Source organism: Colias eurytheme, chromosome 1 (assembly GCF_061535395.1).
Source record: "Colias eurytheme isolate Ceu_HAF_F1 chromosome 1, ilColEury1 Martin Lab GWU primary, whole genome shotgun sequence".
Lineage (NCBI taxonomy): Eukaryota > Metazoa > Arthropoda > Insecta > Lepidoptera > Pieridae > Colias > Colias eurytheme.
In genome coordinates, this window is record NC_142980.1 from 10,849,626 (window position 1) to 10,867,681 (window position 18,056).

Genomic DNA, 18,056 nt, shown 5'->3' on the forward strand with positions numbered 1-18,056 from the left:
AGACTAATATTATAAAGCGGAAATATTTTTTCCTTCGAGGATTTGTGAAGACTACGATAAACTACGTTTATTTTATTTTTTCACGATTAACCGTTGTCAATAAGTGTTTGTAGATAAAATAAGATTTCCCACCAAATTACATTCTAAGTAACTGAAAATCTCCGTAGAACCGCCATAACTCCGGATAACTCTTTTTATGCTCTGCAAACTGAAGCTTTAAAATAGTTACATGAAATCATGCAATAAAAACAAAATAATATAAGAATAAATTCCGTTGTAAATACAGGGTGTCCCAGCAACGGATAGACGGAGAGGTGACGGAGAGTATACTACCAAGGAGGTAATAGTTTTGCATACTCTGAGTAGTGAGTACGTAAAAAATACTCTGAATTCCAGACGAATTATTTTGACAAATAGATGAATTCTTAAAACTCTATGTGGTACACCCCTAACAAGTAACCCTCTCAACTTTGCCACCCACACGTGAGCTATCGTTTAAGATTATATTTTCATAGACAAAATGCTCACATTAGCGAAGCTAGAGATGAAAACATGGATTTTAAGGAAAAATTAAGCAAAACATTTTTGGTGTAATTTTGTTATTTAAGTATTTTTTACGTGATCAGTGTATGTCAAACTACACTCCCTTCGCGCTTAGTACACCAATAGTGGGACATCCTATATATGATGCAGCCGCGGAGTTCAAAGCCAAGCAATCGACTTACATTTTATCACACCCCGGACACTCCATACAAAATTATCGTTTTGACAGTCACACTATAGAGACTGCAAATGTGTGTGTTAACGCTTTATGGTTGGCACATTTGTGACTAGCGTAAAAAAAATTCGCGTTTTTCTGATGAAATACATCCGTAAACAGCACAATATCTAACCATTTTCTACGAAAAACGATAATCACAAATCCAAAATAATAAAATTACTTTAAGTCGATTTGATTAATGTTGTCAATCTTCGTTGCGTATCGTCCTTAAAGAAAAATATGGACCATTTTTAAGACTGATCGTGCGGGTTGAGGTAAGTGTTTAATTTTGGCGGGGGGCGGAGAGTGTCCGTTCTGTAGCGTTTAGCTACTATTATGTATTCTGTGATTTTATTTAACTATCCTTGCTGTACTGACTATAAAGGCGACAGAGATGCAAACGATTACAATAATAAGGGTCCTTATTATTAATCAAAACCTTTAATTTTTGACGAGATTACCTTGGAGTGCCTAAAGTACTACATATAGTAGTATATGTATGTAATTGCAGCGCCTGTAACGCACTCATGAAATTCACCTGTACCAAAGCGATTAGACTATAGTGAACTGGAATTTAGGAAGGTACCTTGATGATAGATAAGCTCCTTATCTCTGTACCTAATACAATTGAAATGTGCAGGATTTATATGATCGATTTAAGCCCCTAAGTAGCGTTGTATTATTGTGGGATGAAATATTTGATACAAACTTATTTAAACAAATAATTAAACACCATTTTTGGTTCTCATAACTTTGTTACCATTGTTTTACTCACAGTTTCTCAAATAGTCTAAAATTTATATAATATAATATAGTGTTCCGTAAACTTTGTTAACGGGTGTAGCTATAGCTGCAAGAACGATCGTTTGATTATATCGAGAACAATACGAAGTTGTCGGTATAGACTGTGATGCACCTGCAAGCTATTTAAGATGAAATATTATTTAGCAGAATATTCAGTTCACTTCAAATATATCATATCTACATTTACACTTGCAGTTTGTACTTAGAATTTAGAAAATTCGAAGGCCTGTTTTTTTTTAATAATAGAAATGTTGGCCTAGTGCTCGATTGTCTATCAAAATATTTAAAACCTTTTCCTGAATTTAGCTACTATTGACTACTGACTACTTAGAAATTTCTAATAACCAACCGAATAACCGTTTTTCAAATACTTATCATTATTCAGAAAATATTTAATGAGAGAGGATTCGAAATTTTTTAAAAGACATCTCACCTCGGATTCCATTCAAGATTTTATATTAAAATATAGACCGTAAGCTTGTATGCAGTTGCATAATGAACTCCAAAGAAAAACACAAGTTAAGGGCGTAAAAACGGCTTTGTTTACTTAAAAGACAAAACAACCTGTCTCCCATTGTTGTTGAAATCTTTGAAATTTAAACAAAGCCTGACAAAGAGTATCCATTAGGTTCATTAACAGGCACTCAACAGGGCGTAAGTAATTTTTGTAATAAATAGCATTCCCGTCACAACACAGCCATGACCGTGACACGGCCTGGCGTGTATCCATTGTGCCTTTTAAACCAGGTGTAGGTGGTAATTGACATTATACACCACTCTCAGCACTTCTTGGAGTACGTGACATGCATCCTTTGTGCGGATGTCATTATTATGGAGTAGCGAGTAGCGCCCCCCTCCCCACACATCTCGGCTTTGTAAGAGATCACTAATTGTATAATCATTGTCTCCATCCCGATGCAATTTTCTACATACCATCTTTGTTTTCTCTTATAACGAGGTACTTATTCTATTTTATGTTTCTAGTTGAATCGATTATTTTAATTTTTCTTGTATGTAAAAAAAATATTCTAAGAAAATGCCTCTTACTGCTATCAGATGTGATAAAGTACCGTCAACATTTAAAATTGAAAGGGAAATTTATATAAAAAAAATCTAGTGAGACTTCTTCAGATAGTATCAAATTGACCGAAAGAAGTAATAGTCAGCTCAACAGCCGTATACGTACCTATACTATCTATACACTATAAATAGACTTTTAAATAAAAATCGAGTAATTCAGAGTACTCATTTATTGCATCACACAATATGTACATACTTTTTTTCAAATACAGAACGCATAATTTAAACAACGTTATACAAATGCAACATGATATCATGTAGGATGATTTCTAATAAAGATACACTATTGGTTCCCTGGCCCCATTCACTTCTTGGCCGGTACATCGGGTACATCAAACTCGCTCACTTGAGCTTCCACCAGTTGCTTACTTCTCAGCTTAATAACGGCGTGGCTCGGAACGTTCGGGTCTTCCATTTCGAACTCAATTAAGCCTGAAAACAATAACGATTTATTCGTATCAAGCCTGTAATAAATGCTTCAGTATGCATTTGTATGCGGGTCACGAATTCAACAAGATGGAAGCAAAATATTGAAACATTTTAATCTTAATCAGTTCTGAATAATACTGATACATCTACCTACATACATAGAGCTGACATTTATAAGTTAAAGGTCATTTTATTGAAATGAAGACGACAGCAGTGCAGAAATATCCAAAGGTTCTAGAATATTAAGGTCCATGAAAGTCCGTGTGGGACGAATTTTATGTATTGTATTTTATTTCTTCGAAATATCTCAATTCTAATAAGAGATGACAATAATAAGATTACATATTATTCAACATTCACATACAACTTGCATTTCCTAATAAGAATGGTTAGGTTTGTCTGTTATCGAACACATTCTACGCGTTCTAGTTTCAATACTACGAATAACAAATAGTCAAATAGAAATATTATGTAGTTCAATTTCCTGTATTTGCTCTAGCTCCCCACAACACCTAAAAATATATATGTACATATACAATATACATATTATATTATACGAAATTAAATTTGCGATTCAAATTTCGCATTTCAAATACTTATCTACTAAATGTAAGAACCACATTTAAATAGATTTTATTTAAGAGACCTAAAGATAGAACTGAAACAAGAGTAGTTTCAATAATATCTTAAAACTTAAAATGTCCCGAAAGTCCGAGAATGCCACCACAATGTTTTACTTTACATAATCTAAAAATAAATTTAACTTTTTGGACGCCTCCACTCCATGGCCCGGGGTATTCGTGTTTTTGTTGTAGATTTCCAATGTTATTGTAATCCAAGCGGAGACAAATCCAATAAACAAAAAAAATATTAATTAATAAATGACGACTGAAAATAGACGTTGTTTTATATTACTTTAAGCCCGGGCGCACACGTTCGCTTTCCGAATCAGGTTTCCTGATAAAGAATTCAGATTCTGAGTTCCGTGGGGCTAGCGCTCACGTTTAAATAAAAACGATATTTAAACCCAATAAACCGAACCAAACGTCAGGTGTATTTCCGTTCAGTATGATAAGAATGATACATGCGCTTTTTATTTTGTATGTAAAAAAGCGTGTGTGCCGAGCACACGTGTCAGAAGTTAAACTTCTTTGGTACGATTGAAGATAGTAAAATCGTCGCCTAACTCCATCATCCATGATGTGACAGTATCGCCATGAAGCGACCTTGAAATTTTACTCTCATCGCGCCTACAGAAGTTTCACTTTAAAAATATTTCAAAAGGCGCACTTCACGAAACTGTATGTGTCCGGCTTAGCTAAGGCGACTTGCTATAAATATCTTCTGCACTCGCTCGCCCCTTAACTACGCGTCCTTTTATAATTACATTTTTAATTAAAAATAAAACATTTAGATCACGCAACCTTGATCTTATAGATATTTTTACTTATTTATGTTGTTTTTCCTTGAAATTTACCTACTTAAAAAAGAAGGCGTAGGCGGTATAAGTAAAAAATCTAAGTTTATTTTTACATTGTTTTTAATTTACATACAATTCTCTTAACACATAATTTTAATGACTGTTACCTATATAATAGAAATAAAACTATTAATTAGTATATTTTATAGTAAGCTTTCCGCCCGTGGCTTCGCCCGCGAGAAAACCCCGCATATTTCCCTTTCCCGAGGGATTTCCGGGATAAAACCTATCCTATTTCTCAAGTTGGATCGAACTGCACATGGTGTGCGAATTTTATTATAATCGGTTAAGTGGTTTAGGAGTCCATTGAGGACAAACATTGTGACACGAGATTTATATATTATATTAAGACTAGTGGTCCGCCCCGGCTTCGCCCGTGGTACATGCCCGCAATAAAAGGTAGCCTATGTCCTTTCTTGGGTATCAAAATATCTCCATACCAAATTTCATGCAAATTGGTTCAGTAGTTTAGGCGTGATTGAGTAACAGACAGACAGACAGACAGAGTTACTTTCGCATTTATAATATTAGTATGGAAGTATGGATAAGTATCAGTATTATAACTTAGACTTTTAGATTAAATTCTGAACATAAAGTTTACAATTTTCACTACACAGTGAGAAAAATATATTTCGAATGTAAGTAGGTACTATTATTATAAATGCATCGGTTTGTGTTATATGTATTCAGGCTGTAATTGTTTTGATAGAATTTGCTTTAAATGTAACATAAAAAGTATACGTATTTAATGTTTAAATAACGAGACTTTTAAATAACGAGTATTTGGATTTTATAAAATACTGCCGTTGAAGGCTGTATAGTCTATAAATACATCTCATTAAAATCGAGGTGTACCAGTTCAAAAAAATGGAAAATGTCAACCGGAAGGAATATAGGAAAATACAGACGTTAAAAAACCTAGGAAAATAATTTATGACACCACGAAGGATATATTCACGCACTAGATATTCATAAGTTCACGGTTAAATCTAACTTTAGCGAACGAAATAAGATTTTTCTTTATTTTGTGCCATTATTTTTGTTCCTCCTGTTCAGCAAAATTTATCGTTTGTACAAAGAAAAGAGCATAATTACTGATAATATAGTGTTGTTTTTCTTAAATAGCAATTAACTAACTAATATTCTTAGAAAAACGTGTAACTACTTGTATTGTGAATATAGATTTTGTAACTTGCCCGTGCATAGGACATTTCTTTCATAATAGGTATCATAATATTATGTCATTGTTGGGTCTTGTACAATATTTCACTATGACTTCATGGCATGTTTCTAATGTTTGTCATCAATACCACAACTACTGTAGGGAAAATGTTACTAATTTTAAGTTTCAGTTATTATTAACGGAAAAACTCATTAAAAGTGTTTGAAGTTCGTTAACCAGTGGCAAGCTATATAATTACTTGCTATGTTTTTTACGGTTAACCCATGAAAATTGTAAAAAGTGTTGTGAGCAGTTGCTTTAAAAACTTTTGGAAAGTAAATAAACCAACCTCCTTCGGCAATAACTTCTTCTTTGTAATTATCTCGCATGGTCCTAGCGAGTATGTTGTGGTAGAACAAGTTGGCATTAGCTCGAACTTCACTCGTGACCTCCATTTTAGAAATAGCTTGTATGAGCACGTTGAGCTTCTGGCGAGCGGTCAGTATTAGTTTGTCGACTGGAAATGTTACGTAGGAATTATGTATTTTGTTAGTTTCGATGTTTTTAGCACTTGTTTTTTTATCATAGCAACAGGTCGACTTCTTTACCACATGACATTCATAAAAATTATAATTAAATAGGTAGATATGTAGATATTATAATAAGCGCATTATAACAGTAAGAGGTAAGATATAATTGGCGCTTGGGAGAACACGAGATCTTATCTCTATACGAGGAATTGCCAATTGCAAATGATATTATTGCTTCCTTAGAATTAGGATTATGTAGGTACTTATGTTTGCACGTGCATTTGCACACAATATAATATCTGGGCAATATGCGCTTGCGGCATTAACCTCGATATATATCCTGTATATGATATTATCTATTAAGTAAATGACTAATCCACTAACAATCAGCCTCAACCTCTGGGACGGGTTGCACCATGTCGTCGAAAGCATATTGAATGGCTGGTGGCACGTCGCCGAATGGTCGAGGAGCGTTTGGAGCACCTGCAACGAAATATCTTTTAGTTTTTTTTTAATATCAGATTTTTACTCGTAAGCAATTTTCAAACATTTTCATGCAGGTTGCTTTCAACAATGATATAGGTTACAGAAGTAATTAAATAGTACATTAATGAGTTTTACGCTAAATTGTAACCTTGTGTCATAGGTACAGCAACTTTCATATTTCACTTGATTGTGGGTAATTATAGTCTTTCTTACACACCAAAACCAATCGGATCAATTAATTAACACGAAAAACTTTCTTCTAGTAGGTACTACTTACTTCTAGTAGCATTTATGTAAAGTCGTTACTCTCAAAGGAAAAAAGCGATTTGAATACGGATCTCTTGGTAATAGTCGGGTCTTGCCTTTAGAGATAAATTTTAGCTTTGCTAAGCACTAGCGCTGAGTCTTCAGTTACATTCACAACTACAAACTTCAGTAATCCATTCAGAAGCGCTAGTCTCGACATCGATCTCGACCGAAATCGGTCGGTAACTAACGATTTTTTTAACGATTTTCAGTATGGACCTATGTGTATTTTTCCAAGAAATTTACCTTGATATTATGGAATATATAGTAAAATAAAATTAGTTATATACATTTTTCGCATTATTACAATTACAAATGCATATGAAAAAAGCACATGTTATGCACAAAAAACATGGCAGTTAATTTAATTTTAATCAAATTCGATATTAAGCTATTGCATAGCTACTATCGCGGGCCTTGAGCGCGGGGACCGAATCCAGAAATTCCGTATCGAAAAAGCCTCACGCTCCCCACTCCGACGGGCACGGAGGTGTGGCTTGAAGGCATATAACTTTACCGCGGCAGACCTCGAGTGCCACACGTCTTTTTTTATATAAATCGTTTATCAAATTAGGGAGAGGTATTAAGCGACACCATTTTCATTGCTGAAGACGTATGACATATGAATAAGTTTATCAATAAATACCGTCAAATGTCCAGACTACGGGTACATGTTAAATGGAATGTAAAATGTACTCACTCGTCAAAGTTTTTATTTAATTATTGTGAAACCTGTATTAAAACTTGTTTTTCCCTAATGAAGCTAATGAATAATTTTCACTTATTGTTTTGGTTTGACCTAAGGATATTTGAAATGTCGGCATCATTCGATCGTTATCGTCCGTTTAATTTGCTTTCAAATTGGAAACAGTGTTAAAGCAATCGTCATTACGCTATGTCGATAATTTGAACGTTCGGGCAATAGTGGACGACATTTTGCTATTCTGTAAAACGGCATTCAATCTCGCGCTGAGAGGCCTCTTGAAAGTGACAAAACATTTGCGAATAATCGCGCATCCGATGCGTATTCGGCGTGATTAAACCGCTCCCAAATACCAACCAGCTCTAACGTTATACAGATCTAACGGTCTACAGAAATAACTGTTTTTTGATAATCTTCAGAAAATAAATAAACTGTTATAACATAAACTTTCGGTTCATATAAAAGAATAATGAAAATAAATGTATAAGTACATAATAGCAATTATTTAACTCATCCGACTAAAAATGTATACTTCTTAACTACTTTTGTAATTAAAAGCATCAACGAGAAACTGTAATACAATATTTATTGTAGGTATCGAATGTAACGATGTAAGTACTAATTAAATGAACTCTTCCTAGCTTCCTGTCCTCAGGCATTAAGTGTTAGAAGACGGATGTGAGCTGCAGTAACCGTATCTCCGTTGTATCTTCATCCTCTCTAGGATTTCTAATTGCTAATAGTCTGAGGCACATCCCTTTATTTGTATCTGAACATGTACATTGTACAACGCGTTTCAAACGTTGTTGAAAATAAATTTATCTTACATTTTTAATTCTGATTTAGCTAATCTACACTTTTCCAGTTTTGGATTTGAACTCTATTATGCAGTAGGTGTAATCGAATAATTAACACCGTAGACTAATACGAACCGTAAAAATAAACGTGTAATAGAATTGTAACAACGTGAATCCCGTTAGCTAATGGAAGTGATCGCTAATCCATACCTTTTTGATTTCCAAAGTCATCAAATGGACACGTGGCTTAAGCGGCTTTATTTAAAAATGTTATACAAGCATTTTGAGTGAGTATTATTTGCTCTCATTTTGTGTCACCTTGTCTAACGTATATGTACACTGCACAGTACAAGTATTTGTTACTACGTTCTACGAAATAAATTGCAATCGCAGCACATATAAGTATGCTCCATCTCTATGTAAAGCATAGAACAGATTGCTACCTTATTTTCCACGTTATTCTAACAATCATTTTAAATACTTTATATTTCAAGTGCAGGAATTAGAACTAAATTGCAATTGAAGAGAGAAATACTGAAAATAACATGAAAAGTTATTGTTTCTCTGTAGTCTATACAAATATATATATATATATATATATATATATATATATATATATATATATATATATATATATATATATATATATATATATATCTTTTAAATAATAGGTTCAAAATTTATATCCTTAATCGTGACGAATCACAATACACAAGATTTGATTAATAAATCGATTTTGTTAAACTCTTACTAACAGACAATAATCGTAGATAAATTTAATTGAAGGCCGTGTGTAGCTGTGTCACTAAATGTGCAGTAAACCTTCCCAGCGATAACGCAATTTTCTCAAAATACTACTTGCCTGCGGCTAAATTCCGCTGGAGCCAAATCGGGTTTTAGGTATTAAGTCACTGCGATCGGAACAGTTAATCAGATTGTATCCACGCGTTAATGTGCGGCAGCGTGACTTAAACACGTTAATCTGCAATTCCTGCTCGTTGCGAACTTGCAACGGAAAATTATTCGCGCCGAGACGCCAGCGTTGACAAACTCTTACTTCATCGGAAGTTTGATTTCCGCGAGAAGTACGGAGCGCGGATGTCGTGTAATATATCTTACGACTACAGATATAATTAGAAATAGAGAAGCACTAATGAAAATTGGAAATGAAATATTGGAGTAAAATGATATAAAATCTACTTTTCTGCTGTGCTTCAACAATCGAGTTATCTCGCGCACACTTTTCTTGGTACCAGGGGAAACGCATAAATCTTTCGGTATGAATAAATAACCATGATGAACAATTCCTTACAATGTAATCTCGCTCGGAAGACACCTCCGCGAGTACAATATGTCGCGGATGAACAACGATTGGTACTTGTCAACAGTACGGGTGTCACTGTCACGCCTAGAATAATTGACCTTTTCATTTATTTATTTTTAAACAAAATTAAAAGCACATACCCACGCTTGATAAAAGTTGATTAATTTGCTGTAACGATGTCTTCATTTCGATTATCAGCTGACCTTTCTCGTTTAAAGCCTTCGTCAAATTACGCCCCTCTCTATCTTCGGCTTCGAACTCTGCCTTAAGCTGTTTTTTCTCATTGATATACCTGTTTTAAGTAAAATAAATATTGTTTTTTACTGAATCCTAATGTTACAAATTACAATAACAAGGATTAAAAAATACGGTTTATAATCTGTGTCGAAGCTATTAAAAAAAAACATAAATTCATTACATTTTGCAGATTCAATTTTCTTCACCTTTCAATGTGTGTCTTGTATGGATATCTCTGCAGAACCAGTATTACAATATGTTGTATTTCAAATTGCAAGGCAATACATGTATTCGGGATTCCATACCTATATGTGCAACGGCGATCGATAGGCTAGCTTCGCTCTGAATATTATATTCTCGATATGAGAGAGAATAGGTCGTAATTCAATATTGACATAAAATAGTTAATGAAAAAAATTTAAAATTCACTTTCCTACTTATTAAATAATTAATCCTAAAATTGTTATAACTTTAAACTAAAATTGCATTATTTTTTTTTAAATAAGCTCCTTATACTTAAATGACATATTAATCATGTGATTAAAAATCTTTGTAATGAAGCTGGTGATCGTAATAACGGTGCGCTAAAGACATAATTTTTTCCTCTAAAATTATACCCTCTTCCGGGAATTTTAGCCTGACCCCAAATATTCAAGAGTTCCCGCTTCCTTTTTGTTTCCGACTTCATATAATTATTTTTAAACAAATCGTGGGACATACATACTGTTTTATATAATAATGTCACGAACTAGCTTTGAAATATTATTATTTATTACCAAGATTTAATACTAATATGCCATCTCTACATCATATTTCTAGAAATTCATTTCATCCCGATTACTACCATATTTATTGAATACCATATTTCTACGAATTTCATACGCTACGCGGATTGCTCGGGCACAACCCGTCCGTCAATTTCCCAGTAGAGTTAATAAGAGCTGTCATCATGCGCATTTCAAAACGAAAACAGAAATACGGAGCGAACGCCGGCCACGCTCTAATATACAATTTTCAGTGCCCTTCGTAGCTCAATTCCTAGAAACGAAATGTCATTGGGCTGCATTAAAGCATATCACATAATATTTCACATCGACAGCTCTGTGAAACTGAACTTGAATATAATAATTTAATCGAAACTCGTCTATGTAACGACAATCACAACGATAGGGATGTCCCACGGAATCATATTCTGTGTTGAAAATGTGCGTAAACTAGTGATATTCGAGTACCTACAGAGTCGTAGCTCGTAGCATGAGACAGAAATGATAGTGAAGTATTTTGTAATTCCAGTTGGATAATTCTCAAATAATATCACAATTTTTATCTTATTATTCCTACGACATACGCAATTGAGGTTTATTTAATGTTCATAAATTCATGCAGTAATAGTTCGTTTATATCATGCTTCTGCGAAAACTCATTTAGCGCTCCTTTTAACTAACATTTAATTGAAATTGAAATTGAAAAGAATGTATGGTTCAAGTTATCCGTTAAGTCTCGTTCTGAGTTCACAGCCCGCCTGCTTATCTGTTAACTTTGCCGCACTGGACTCTATCGACGGATTTGTTACGGAACTATTTTCTAGTTGGAAAGACTACTGCATTCGATTAAGATTATTAACGGATTGAATCTCTCATTACTTACGGTTTTGATTTTACCAAACTGTGTTCGGGACTGAGAAAATTAGGTACAATCTAAACGAAAATGTAGACTAAACGTATTCTAATTTATATAAGATTTTACGCGTATCCTAATGTGGTCGCACGATGCGGGTCTTGTCATAAATGTTAAGAAAACAAAAATAGTACATGTACACTCGAGTCATTTGAAAAACTTTAATAATTTTAAAATCACGGCACACAATCACGTATGTCTTCACAAAGGTACATATTATAACCCGGACTGCTCGTGTGAATGTGTGGACCAAGTGCCTTATTATACTTACTTAGGACTGATTGTTGATAACAGATTTAATTGGAACCATCATATAGACTATCTGTGTGATAAACTTAGGGCCATACTCTCAAAATTATATATCATCAGAAATAAAGTACCATACAAAATTCTTCTCGGTATCTATAGATCATTGGCAGAATCAATAATACAATACGGTATCACAAGTTATGGACGTACATTTAATACTTACATTGATAGAATCACAAATTTACAACTAAGACTAATAAAAAAAATTGTACCTATTAATATTAAAAACAAGTTTAAAGATAAACCTCTCGAACTATTTAGCTATTGTAATGTACTGCCAATAAGACAAATGTTTCAAAAGATTTTTCTCATAGAACAATTTCATAACATAAACTTTCAAAATCCCATTTCGCATCAGTTTGCTACCAGACAAATAACTAATAATAAATTAATTATTCCTAAAGTACACAATCTTTATGGGAAGCGTACGGCTAATTTCTTATTACCCACTATACTTAATTCTATGCCACAAAAAGTCAAGAAGGATGTTAATATTAAAAACTACAAAATAATATACAAAAGATATTTTCTCGAATTAATTAAAACAATAAAATAAACATAAAAAACAACATTGTAATGAACACCCTGTATTTGTATGTCATGAATAGATAAGGAACCGGTTTATGTAGTCACATCTTTTGTCTTCCTTGCGAATAACAAACGGTGTTTATGCGACTGTGAGCGTTGCTACAAACCTCGTAAGGTTTCGCATCGCAAAATTGTTTTAAATAAATGTGAATTTTTGTTTTCTAATAAATAAATAAATAAATAAATTTAAAATGAGTAACTACTGCAGATAATTTGCTATTAACAAGTAATTTTATTTATTGCAGTTGAAAAATTATCGCGTGAACGCAACAGATCGTTTTAAATTGGATGTTAGCTTTGTATTTAGTTTGTTGTTGATACAGTAGTGATAGCGCAATAAAGTGTAAAATAAATAAATAGCCGGAAAATCAGAGTGAAAGCTTTACGTGGGTATGACAACATTTCAAAGAACACCCCCAACTATTACTCCGAACTGCCCCTGGCACTTTTCGTTATAAACTCCCAATACCATATTTTAAATCCCTGCCTTTCACCTGAATTTTCAAATCCTTTTATAAATCCGAAACATATATGTTGCGAAATAAGCTCGCAGCAGTGTTGAGAGATAAATTTTCATGTTTGGAAAGGCGTAGTCACGTTACATATGTATAAAGTACTCCAAAATTAATAATGCGCATGCAAATCTTCGCTAATTGTCGTATTTCCAGAAACACTCGAATTAAGCGCCCTACAATGCACTTGAATTTTACACCTTGTTCAAAAGAAATACAAGTCAATTCACGGTCAAACACAATCGAAAACAATACGGGCGGTAGGTGACGATGGCCTGTCAGTCAAAAAACTCAAAAATCCGTCAGTCGTCTTTAAATATTGGTGGAGACTGCAAGTGTTCTCTGTGTGTGGAATTATATAGAGCTGCATACCCTTCTTGGTTTTTTTTATAGGTGAATTAATCAATGAAGCGATTATATTTTACACGGGTGAAAATGAAAATGAAGAAGAGCATAATGAAAGTTCTTATGTATCTACAATGTCAGAAATATAGATAATGGTCCGGGAGCCAGCAGCAGATTTTATGACCAAGTTCCTCTCAAGCGGTAATTAGTAAAATTCATCAAAGTATAGTATTATGAAGCCTCGTGAACGTCAGCTGGAGCTCGGTTGGGGGGAAGAGCGGTTGTAGCCTCCCATATCAGCTGACGGTTTTTCCACCAAGATACAGCCAGCTGACATATATATTTATCCACAGTTACATATAAGCTATCATCAGGTAAATTTTTGTTTGAGAGGAAATAACGGAAAATAAATTTTTCTTTAAATTTAACTTTCATGTTCGAGACACCAGCTGACGTATAATACACCATGTTGTAACCAGCTGACTATTTTTTTCGTTGAGATATTGGGTTAGCTACAATTTGACAAATTTTTAGCTGAGAGGAAATGAATGAATGAATGTATTTTTTTTCCTATGTGCGTGGGAGGCTACAACCGCTCACCCCCCCAACCGAGCGCCAGCTGACGTTCACGAGGCTTTATAATACTATACTCTCATGCGTCTGACGAATTATCTCTTGAGAGGAAATAGTTAACCAAATTTGCACCTGGCTCCCTAACCATAATCCCTGATTTTGATTGTTTTTTTTTTGTGATTGTAAAAATATTGTGGAATGATCAGTACTTGTGAACTAGCTAGTAAATACTTTTGAACTGAGATTTTAATGATTAGATTTCTATGATTTAAATGTAAACCTGTGTTTCAAAACCATATTTTTTACAATATAAATGTTATGATATTTAACCTTTCAGTAAGACACTCTAAAAGTACTATAAAATTTTCCAAGTAAATCAATCCAACAAAGATATATTCGCAATCGTGGGATTATCCTCGCTATTTACTTATAGGGAATTATCCAAATTTTAAAAAATTATCGAAACAAAATCGTTACTTAGAAAATCAATATTAATCTCTTTAAGGGCTGATTTTTCAATCCTTGGTTAAAACTTATTCGTCGAATAATGTATAAAACTACCATTTTAAAAAAGTATTCTAATTGCCCGTATTTGACAGTTTACGTGACATTTTAATATTATCGTGTAACACTTTATTGGACGGATAAGTTTTATCCAAGCATTGAAAATCGGCCCTTAGCACAACATAATTTTACTAAATAATTAATGAAGAAAATGTATTTAACCACTCTATATACATATTATCTTCGGACGCTCCGGGAATATGACAGTTGCCGAACAGTGACGAAGATTTCTATGCGTATTCTTTTGGAGTACTGTACCTTGTGTACCTATCTACCGTAGCACTTTGACAACGTGTGACTTAGTGCAAGTCCACACTGCGAGCCTAGCGCGGTTGCGACGGCGGGTGCGAAATATCAAACGTATGAAACGCGCCTTTGCGTCCACATTGAAATGACTATGGCGGAAGCCTAGTGCGACGGTAATGAGCGAGCCAGCGCGCGTAGTTTTCAAACTCTCCTATCCGCGCGTTCTGGCCACACTACGGGCCTAGTCAGCAAGCGACCCAATGCGCGGACGGCGGGGGTATCAAACCAGTTCGGTCTTGTCGCTCGACTTCTTATATTATATTCTTTATTGTTTTTCGTAAAATAGCATAAATACTTAACTGTTGAAGTGAAACTTCTTTATTTATAAGTGCGATTCAATCTAAAACACTTATATACACCACAGTAATTTTGTAGGGTATAATCTCAATTCTTCATATAAGATTCACCCATTATTCCTCTGTTTTATTTATTTCGTGTACAACTTCTATAATGATCTCATCTCAAAATCGGACTGTCCAGTAAAAATAGCAAATCGTCCAAAAGTTTGCAACACCCGAAAAACGTCGAACCGCTACTTGAGCTCGCGCGTCGGTGTGGCCACCGCGAGCGCCCGCTCGTCGCGCCCGCCTAGGCCGCCGCCACCGCGCATTCAGTGTGGACGCACACTTCGGTTTTCCAAACATGAATATTTATCTCTACATAGTGGAATATTGAATACTTCAGAATAGCATTGTATGTCAATAACTTACATTATTGTCAATAACTTACAACGAAGGCATCTTGGTAGAGCCTACAGCTCCATCCTACTAGTCTACAGTCCATTTACTTGCAACTACATTAGCAACTTTGTTCAGTTCAGTATTCTCAAAATCTTGTAATAAACTTTTTCAGCGCCGTTTTTTGTCGTAGTTGGGTTTTAGTTTTTTTATTTTTTATTATATCAAAAGTAATCAATGCATTTAACGAACTCTTGTTTTGCTACTTTAGAACTATTGTTAGTATTCCTTATTTCCTTTAAAAATCATAGCAACATACGAAATCAAACTATGATCAACAGTTTTACCTGCACATCATGATTTCAAATTCCCCGAATCGTTTGACAGCATGTTGCAAATCATATTTACTGTGTATGTAAACATAAAATACAAACAGTATCGAAAACAAAGAGAGCAGTTGCAATATTCACTAGGAAATCCGATTACTAAGTTTCTACTATACGAATATTGAATAAAGAGAGGATTTTGGACGCAACATGTTTCGGTTAAATTAATGGCAACGTAAAGCGAATTTCAAATGAAAATTGATTAAATTTTTAAAATAATTAAATGCGAGTGACCATGACAAAAGCTTATCTTCTTATATATAAAAATGAATCGCAAAATGTGTTGGTAAGCGCATAACTCGAGAACGGGTGGACCGATTTCGATAATTCTTTTTTTATTATATTCCTTGAAGTACGAGGATGGTTTTTATGTAGAGAAAACGTAAACATGTACCACGGGCGAAGCCGGGGCGGACCGCTAGTAATTTAATATTTTAACGAAATATCAAAAAGTTACGAAAATTTTAATGTATTCTGAAAAGCGTAAATTCAATTTTAAAATATGATTTCAGATGAAAATTCACGGAAATGTAGCAATCCATTTTATATTCAGGTGCAGGTCTAGTCTATTTAGTTAATGTGTTGCCACCAAACGTACATTTATGTTTGTATTACTATTATTTATTTAATTAGATGAGGAAAATATCAGCAGATGGGGATGAGAAGTTTGAATTTAGACCGCTTTTTTTTATAGAATTTTTGTGAACTGAAGACTGAAATAATTAAGCAATAACTGAAAAAATATTTTTTTATAGAATTTTTGTGAACTGAAGACTGAAATAATTAAGCAATAACTGAAAAAATAATATAAACATAACAGTACAAATTAGTATACAAGTAGCAACAAATGCTTTATATTTGTTACCACATTGCATTTTGAAATACATGTCAATGATTTATTTTGCAATAATTCTTTATGATATTAATTTGATCTTAATTTTCCTATATTTTCATTTAAAGTATAGCCTATTCTAGATGTTTTGCCTGAATAGTTTGAAATGACTCGGAACAAGATAAAGTCACAAAATTGGTTTCAATTATGGCGGAGTAAACGGAAACCAAAATTCATATTTTTCTAAAAATCTAGGTATATTATTTTTTTTTCACTCCCAGAATTTTTTCCATGAAATCTGTATTTTTGTTATTATGGACAAGCTACATGACACTTATGCATATATTCTTATAACCGTATATTAAAGTTGATGTATTTTACAATTTACAAGTAAAAAATTAAATAAAAGTATGCAGTATTGAATGTAAAATGATAAACGTTGAGAATAACAGTACATATAGGAGAGCTTCTTGGCTACATGCTATAAGGCTATCAGTACAAATAACTTTCAGGTTAACCCTATAGTAGTCGCGTATCTAAAAGTGACGTGTGAGGTCGCGTGGTCTACAAGGGTCATTTTTAAAACAAGAAAAAGTACACAAATAAATTAAAAAGTCTGTTTATTTATTTATGAATCTTCATTGTTATATAAAGACTACAGGCCCATGTTGAAAAAGTTATGGGTCATTTGACCCACCAGGTGACCTATCTAGAACGATATAAGAGCATAAAATAATAAAAATAATAAGAACGTAAGTTTTCTTATTATTTTAATGGATCTATCGGTGGTAAAGAATGCCGTACAAAAATATGTGACCAAAATTTACCGAGTCTACCTGTACTTTCGAATTCTCATCGGCACTCAGTTGGACAGCTTACAAGTGACGGCATAGTGCTGAATCTTATTATTTTATGCTGTTATATCGTTCTAGATAGGTCTCCTGGTGGTTCAAATGACCCATATTTTTTTCAACACGGGCCTGTAGTCTATATCTGAACTTGACTAGTCGCCATCAAGATCATCACGACAACGGTTTTCGACCAACCAAGCCTCGATCAGTCTCTTTCGTCTGTTGTCCATAATTATCTAAATAACTCTATTTTTACCTGCAAATATAAATAAATACATTATAAAATTAATAATGTATAACTCTGTAACATTATTTTCAAAATAACAATATAATATTTT

General features: G+C 33.7%; 1 protein-coding gene across 1 annotated transcript in view; it reads right to left on the reverse strand.

The window, feature by feature from the left end:
* Nucleotides 1-2,948: 2,948 nt before the first annotated feature.
* The window catches only part of LOC149911226 (uncharacterized), a 35,788-nt gene continuing 20,680 nt past the window's right edge, over nucleotides 2,949-18,056 (reverse strand). The window contains exons 8-11 of the mRNA XM_090112830.1: nucleotides 10,002-10,153; nucleotides 6,630-6,728; nucleotides 6,065-6,232; nucleotides 2,949-3,076 (exon numbers count right to left, since the gene is read on the reverse strand). Coding sequence (XP_089968956.1) covers nucleotides 2,949-3,076; nucleotides 6,065-6,232; nucleotides 6,630-6,728; nucleotides 10,002-10,153 — 547 coding nt within the window. The remainder of the gene's footprint in view (nucleotides 3,077-6,064; nucleotides 6,233-6,629; nucleotides 6,729-10,001; nucleotides 10,154-18,056) is intronic.